This window comes from Apium graveolens, chromosome 9 (genome assembly GCF_009905375.1).
Source record: "Apium graveolens cultivar Ventura chromosome 9, ASM990537v1, whole genome shotgun sequence".
Lineage (NCBI taxonomy): Eukaryota > Viridiplantae > Streptophyta > Magnoliopsida > Apiales > Apiaceae > Apium > Apium graveolens.
In genome coordinates, this window is record NC_133655.1 from 189,448,345 (window position 1) to 189,456,498 (window position 8,154).

Here is an 8,154-nt window from a genome sequence, read left to right on the forward strand (position 1 = left end):
GTCAAGGTATTCAGGATCTGTAGCTTCCAGAAACATAACCATCTTCACTTTCCATATGGGATACTGAGAAGGTCTCGGCATGGGAACCCTGATAGTCTCATATCAACTATGGGTTTGAGTCTTTGGAGTTTCTTTAGTTTTGGCGGGCTTGGTTGGATTTTCTGCTTCTTCAGACATGATTATTTTGGATCTTTACTGTATGTGTGTTAACAGATGAGCTCTGATACCACTTGTTAGGTCACACAACACTATAGAAGGGGGTTGAATACAGTGTAGAATACAATCAAATCGATTTAAAGCACAAGTAACAGAAAACAGATGTATTCGATATAATAAACTCTGTTACAATGGAACTGTTCTCTCTCAGTGATGAACAAATATCACGAGAGCTGCTAGTTACAATTGTATGATCTTCTTGATGATTGTAACTCTTTTAGAGTAAACATATGCTTGTGTTTATATAGATACACAGTTACAAGATAACTTCTAATTGATATGGAATATAATTATGTCTCCTAAAATATATCAACCAGATATCTTATATAATTCTTCTAGTCCTCTAACTCTTTCCATGCATATCTTCTTCTTGTATTAGTCTCGATCTTCTTTCCGATAAATCAGCTTCCTTCCTTAACTGTTAGTCCTCCAGTACTTAAGTTCTGATATCCATCTTCTGATATTATCTTCTGATAATCTAAGTCTTGATATCCTTAAGTCCTGACTTCCAGTAAGTCCTTATTTCAGTAAGAACTAATATTTCCTGTTAGTTAAGATCTGAAAACTAAACATGAAACATATTAGACATGACATCTCAAATATATCCAATAAAGAACATCTCTATTTTGATTTCATTTGTGTATGCGTTCAATGATACAATAGATCGAGTCCCACTTTGGGATTATTGTTTGTCTTTGAGTACTACTACTACTATGCCTTGGTGCCTCCTCAGTGACTTCAATTATGTTACTAGTCTTGGTGAAATTTCTGGTGGTAGGGAACATTGGACACCAGATATGCAAGCATTCAAAGATTGTCTTGCTAATTGTGGTCTTGATACTGTGCGTACAGTGGGGGATATCTTTACTTGGACTAACAAGCGTATCAATAGTCCGGTTTTCAGACGTTTAGACAGAATGCTTGCTAATGGTGCTTGGTTCAATTCTTTTACTGAGGGTAATGCCTTTGTCAAGCCTAGAGGGCTTATGGACCACAATGCAATTTTGTTTGAGGAGCCTTTGCAACTTCAAAAACTTAACAAACCTTTTCAGTTCTTCAACTTCATGGTAAATATCCATGAGTTTCATGATGTTATTAGCAAAGCTTGGTCCTTACAATGCTCAGGCCCTTGTTATACTCGTTTTGCTTCTCATTTGAAGGAAGCCAAAATGTTACTTAGGCAGCTTAATAGGGGCCATGGCAATGTCTCCTCTAATGTGTTGACTGCAAGAACTAATCTTGAGGAAGTTCATGTTCGTATGCTTAGCAATGGAGATCCCTCTCTTCTTATTTTGGAAAAAGACCTGATTCATAAGCTTAATGTTGCTCTTGTCGAGGAAGAATCTTTATTTCTTCAAAAATCTAGAGTGAAATGGATAGGTCTCGGGGATGGGAACAATCATTTTTTCCACCACCAATGCAAATCTCACTGGAACCATAATAAAGTGTTAGCTCTTGAGGATAATTCGGGAATCATGGTCCATGGTCAGCTCCCGTATGCTAACATAGTAGTCTCGTATTTCCAAAATTTGTTGGGACCAGAAATTGTTCACTCTACCATCAATCTGGGGTCTGTTGATTGTAAAGTTCTTACTGAGGCCCAAGCTAACTTACTTTGTGCCACAGTTACTGATGCTACTATTCTTCACACCTTGAAGAAAATGAAGAAAAACAAGGCTCCCGAACCTGATGGTTTTAATATAGAATTTTTCTTGGCTACTTGGAGCATCACAGGATCTGATTTATGTGCTTCTGTTAAGCACTTCTTTGAGACTGGAATTCTTCCATCAAGTACAAACTCCACCTTCATTTCTCTTATTCCTAAGGTTGCCTCCCCAACTGTTATGAGTGACTTTCGACCTATCTCCCTTTGCACTGTTATGTACAAATGCATATCGAAAATCATAGAAGCTAGGATTAAGCTGATCATGCCTTCTATTATTGATATTCCTCAATCTGCATTTGTTCTGGGAAGGTCTATCTCAGATAACATTTTACTTGCTCAAGAATTGTTCCGTGGCTACGACAGGGACTCTGGCCCATCTAAGTGTGCACTCAAAATTGACATACAGAAGGCTTTTGACTCTTTAAATTGGGATTTTATCATGGTTGTTTTAAATAGACTTCAGTTCCCGAATATTGTTATTAATTGGATCAAAGCTTGTCTATGCACTACTCGGTTCTCAGTCAAGCTCAATGGAGTAATTCATGGGTATTTTCCAGGATCTAAAGGCATTCGACAAGGGGACCCAATGTCACTCTATATTTTTGCTATGTGCATGCAAATGTTATCTAGTATTCTCAATAAAGTTCCTTAAGGTTTCAAGTATCATTGGCGTTGTAAAGAGCTGGGCCTCACTCATTTATTCTTTGATGATGATGTTCTATTTTTCTCCCATGGTTCCCGAGACTCTATTATGCACATAATGGACTTCATTGCCAAATTCTCTTCTTGGAGTGGCCTTTCTCCTAACATCCACAAAAGTAATAGCTTTCTATACAATTGTGACTACGATTTCACTGTTTGGTTTGATTCTTTAATGATCCCTCGAGGCACTTTGCTAGTCCGGTTCCTTGGTGTTCCTTTGATTACTTCGCAGCTCTGTGTGAATGACTGCATGCCTCTAATCACAAAAATCACTAGTAGACTGTATTCTTGGACTACCTTGCTTCTATCCTTGGATGGCAGAGCCTTACTAATCAAGTATGTGATATGTGCTATCGAATCCTTTTGGTGTAACCACTTTCTGTTACCTGGAGCCATACATGCAACTATTCAGTCTCTCCTTACTAGATTCTTGTGGTGTGGTAATATTAACCACAAAGGCGGTGCCAAGATTGCCTGGCAAACTGTGTGTCTCCCACGAGAGGAGGGAGGTCTTGGTTTAAAAAATATGCTCGAGTGGAACAAAGCACAACTTACTGGTCACTTGCTAAAAGTTATTACTAATTCTAGTACCCTTTGGGCTTCTTGGGTCAATAAGACTGTTCTTAAAAGGAAACATTTCTGGACAACCAAGCTCCCTACTGATTGTTCCTGGATATGGAAAAAAAATTCTCAAGCTTCGCCCTTTGGATCTACAATTTGTTTCTTTTCATATTGGCAATGGTGAGTCTATCTCGCTTTGGTTTGATCCTTGGTGGAATAATGCTTGTCTAGCTTCGACCTTAACTTCTGCTGTTATTTCTCAATGTGGCATGCACCATGGTGACAAGCTTAGTGCTATTATTCATAATGGCAGTTGGTGTCTTCCGAGAGCCAACCCAAGGAGCCATCACCTATACCCTGTTCTTTTGCATTGGCTATCAACATTTGACCCTCCAGCTTTGGCTACAGATTCTGATCTCTTATTGTGGGATGGTCGTGACGCCATTAAAACTAAACTTGGGAAATTTGGAACTCAATCAGGTACAAAGGTGATCTAGTGCCTTGGCACCGTGTGGTTTGGCATAAACTGCGCATCAACCGTTATGCTCACCACCAATGGATTTCTTATCGTGGGAGGCTCCTCACATTAGCTCGTCTCTATAGATTTGGCATTTGAGATACTCAGCAATGCTATTTGTGTATTTTTGGCCGAGAGACAGATTCCCACATCTTTCTTTATTGCTCATATAGTAAGTGGATTTTGGCCAATCTCATGTCTTCTTTTGGGATTTCTATTATTGGTGACTCTTGGGTTAGCTTTCTCATTATCTTGGCTGAGCTCCCAGACAAGCCTAAAAGCACTGTGGCTCTTTGTTTGGCTTAGAATTTTTGCTATCATGTTTGGAGAGAGTGAAATGCTCGAGCTCACGACTCTGGTGTTCTTGGTCCTAAGAATTTGCTTATCAATATCAACAAGGATGTTTGTGCTAGGCTCCACAGTTCTAATTGGTTTTCTAAAATTATAAATATTAGACCTGATTTTATTCCTAGTAATAGCTTGTAGTAGGTTTTCCAGTTTCCGTTGCTTTTGCTTGCTTTCTATCTCCAATCTTCTCTAGATTAGTTATAGATAGTCCCTCTCTATGGCATGTCATAGAGCATAGGGTAGATCCCTTGTTGTTCTTGTTTCCTTGTTGATATATACTTAATTTAGCAAAAAAAATTAAACACTTGAAGATATGCCTGCGAATGGTGAAAGGTAGCAACTGCATTTTAAACTTCAAAGATATGAACTCTGGTCATAATTAATTATGAGCTAGGGACGTATGGTTAATTACCAACCAAGCAAGATCCATTTAGAGACAGATGTCTTGGGTAGAAAAGAAAGAGTGAATGTCACTAAGATTGTTGGGGAGCGAATAAAGGAATTGGAAAAGTTAGAAATTGAAGATAAGGTTTTGATCTGGCTTTTGGATTATACTGATACTTACTTTGTTATTAGATATCAAAGGTGGTATTAATATGGATAATTGATGTTGACTTCAGTATGGAATATTGTGAGCATCAAAGTTCATACTGATATCTAATTTGATATGACAACAAAATGAGTATTAGTACCAAGAATTCGGTTTTGAATAAAGTTATGATTCATTCCATTCCAAATTAATATTTCCTTCCAGATAGTAAAAGATTCTCTCTCGATGAATATACTTGATAGTGATTGAAAAGAAATTGAAATATACTACAAAGTGGTGAGTTAAATGCAATTGTCGAGATTTTCCTTTAATTTTTAGTTTTTTAATAGATTTAAAATATTTCGAAGCATCAGACGCCATGAGCTCAGTATATCGGACGCAGACGGATGGAAAGTACAAGAGACCAGCTAAAGGTTTTCGAATACGATTGAAAACGATCATAGGTCAGGCTAATCGAACAGGAAGAGGCATGAAAAGTAGAATAGAATAGCCAGTGAAAATGGGAGGCATTCATGACCATGAATTATTAGAATTGGAAAGAAAAGAAAGTTAGTATAATTTAAGTTAGCCTTTTGAGACAATAAGATAGATAGAACGATTGCGAATGAGTTGGTCTTGTTATCACAGGTATAACGAGTTTATAAGACGTTCATAGGTGTATGACCAGGAAGAGTAATTTAGCTTCACATGTACGGAGTGAAAATTTGAATTAGGTTGCATGAGCAACTGATAAATGTTGATATTGGCAAAAGACTGTTGAGTAGTGGTGAAAATGATGAGTTTTGAGAAATTTTAAGTAAGATACTCGAAAAATATCATGCTCTGTTCCTTAGCATGATTCTGAGGACAGAATCCTTTTAAGGGGGGGGGATGTAACGTCTGAGAAATATTATATAATTATTTTTATCAATAAATAATTATCATGTGATTATTATGTGAATTTTTGGTGAATTATTTGATGATTGATATTAATATTTGGGTGTGGATATCTGAAAAATTAGGATGTTTTAATTTCTAATCATCCGTAATTAAATATTGATAATTTTGGTATTTTTCTGGTAATTTTTGGATTATTATATGATTTTATAAGAAATTATAGAATTAATAATGATTATTTTTATAAAATTATTTTTAAAGTCAGAAGTCGTCCCACTTCAACCGTTTTTGCGTCTTTACAACCCGAACCTCTTCCGAAAACTCCTTCCTAACCTAATCTGATAATTTTGAACACTTTTCATGTTTTGACTTTTTCGATATGGGGTACGGTTTGACCTGTACGAGTCCCGGCGTAAAAATTTCGACACGCTAATCATTTTATAAGTAGATAAAACTCGTATTCTCGAAAGGCGAGGTTTTATCACCTTATTTTTGTATAAAGTGTTTTATAAGAGGCTCTGTTTTGATAATTATCCAAATATGGTATTAAAATTGTATCGTCATATAGTTACTTAGCGGCTAAGTAACCCATTTTCGGATCCGATATGTAAATGTAATTATTGAATTAATAAATAAATAAAATGTGCGATGGTTTCGCCAGCTATGTGTTGCTACATTATTAATTATGTTTGATTGGTTGAGTGCGAAGATTAATTGTATAATTAATTATTGAACTGTATGGTATTTTTTATTTTTAAAATGATTTTTTATTGAATATTTACTCTCATAAATGCTAAAATTGTTTCAAAATTTATTTTTGTTGTTTTATAATTTCATTTATTATTTTTAGGAGTTTATAAAATTTTAAAATCAATATTTTATTGATTATTTATCCTTTAATGATTTTCTGATTGTATTCAATTGTAAAATCAGTATTTAATTCCTGAATGCTTAAAAAATTATGACAATTTTATTTTATTAAGTTTGGAATATTTCAAGAATTTTAAAATTATTTCGGAAATTTCCTGGCTTATATTCACCCGCGCGTTGATTCATTAAATTGTAAAATGCGGATACGTAATGTGTTTCAAAAATACTTTAAAATGGATATTACGAAAACTTTATTTTATTAGTTTTAAATTATCCTAGGAATTTTAAAGCTGATTTGATAAATTTCAGGGTTATTTTACTCGGTAACTACTTCTTAAACTGATAAATTTTGATACAAAATTTGGGTTCCCATGATAATTAATCAAATTATTAACCCCATCTTTATCCTCCCTATATCTCCTTAATCTTGTTTCTCTCTCCTGTACCCCTTCTTCTCCTGGCGCGTGCCTCTCTCCCTCACTCGACTTTCTCTCTTGCTTTCTCCCTTTTCCCCTAATCCCGTTCGTTTCTTTTCTGTTTCGCTGTGCTTCTTTTTCCGGTATGTTTTCGGCCGCCCTGTTCTTTCCGACCATATATGATTGCTGTGGTTTTGATTAATTGCTGGCTGTGCATATACATATATACGCGTGTATATTTCAGTTGTGTGTACATGTTTTGCCCATCCGATTGCTGCTATTGTTGCCGCCTCCTCGGAGTTTTCCGGCGAGGAGTGGCGGCGATATGGTAGTAGTGCGTGTTCATATATTTATGTTGCCTGTGATTCTGTGTTCCGCCCTGTCCTGTTGTTGCCGTTTGTTTCCTGTTTCCGGCCACGCGTGTGCGCCGGGGTCGGTGGTCCTGTGATTAAATTGTTTTACTGATATTTTAATTTCCCAATTAATTCTTGAAAATAAAATATATTTTTGTGGGAATTGTTGCGATATATTGGTAGAACTCGTGTTGGATGTTCGAGTTTAATTGGATACCCGCGAATTTTACCGCCGTCGGCGATGAGCCTCGGCGAGCCGACGGTGGATGATGATGATTTTAATCTGAGTCCTAAACTATAAATAAATAAAATTAGTTATAAAATAAAGTCCGAAACAAACACGAATAATAACTAATGAAGTGAATTTGTATCGGTAGATGGGATTGATAAATGGATTTATGAATTGCTTGATGTTGCGTTGTTGTTGTGATTGACGTCGAGTTGATTCACCGGGTAGGCCGACAAACAAAGGAGACGCTGCCCGATTTTTGGGAAATTGATTCCGAAATTACGGGAGCGTAACACGCAATTATCGGAGACGTAGAACGAAAATTAATTATTTTATACAAATCTAGTTACGTGTTAAGACAAAATATTTTATAATCACCCTACTATTTTCCAAAATAACGAATGTACGTACTTTACGAAAATAAATACCGAACCAAGTTTCGAAGATGTTAACCATAATTGCTATGTGTATTTCGATAATACATATAAATATGAGTTGGGATATAAAACTGTATGGGTAGAAATGATAGCGATTTAATGTTAAGCTTAAGCGATTATCTGAATTAGGGTATTTCAACCCTGTAGGTCCTAGACGGAAAACCCGAGTATCAACATCGGACTAGGAATGATCTAGTGATTAGTCGTCGAGATCAACGAAGTTTTAATCGAAGGGCCTGAGCGTTGAGATCGTATCCAGAATAGGATAGTGATCTGACGATAAAGACAAATGTTCACGTCAATCCAAAAGTCAACCGATAATAGTGGTTAAAGCTTATCGAGGCAAGTATTCCTGAACTTTCTTTTAAAATATTGCAAATATTTCTTCGTTCCTATTCTAAGTTCAGAATAGT

General features: G+C 36.1%; 1 protein-coding gene across 1 annotated transcript; it reads left to right on the plus strand.

Annotated features, from left to right (window-relative positions):
- Nucleotides 1–2,642: 2,642 nt before the first annotated feature.
- Nucleotides 2,643–3,642, plus strand: LOC141685796 (uncharacterized). The gene is made up of 2 exons (XM_074490882.1): nt 2,643–3,191; nt 3,280–3,642. The coding sequence occupies exons 1-2, from the start codon at nt 2,643–2,645 to the stop codon at nt 3,640–3,642; spliced, it is 912 nt and encodes a 303-aa protein (XP_074346983.1).
- Nucleotides 3,643–8,154: the final 4,512 nt, after the last annotated feature.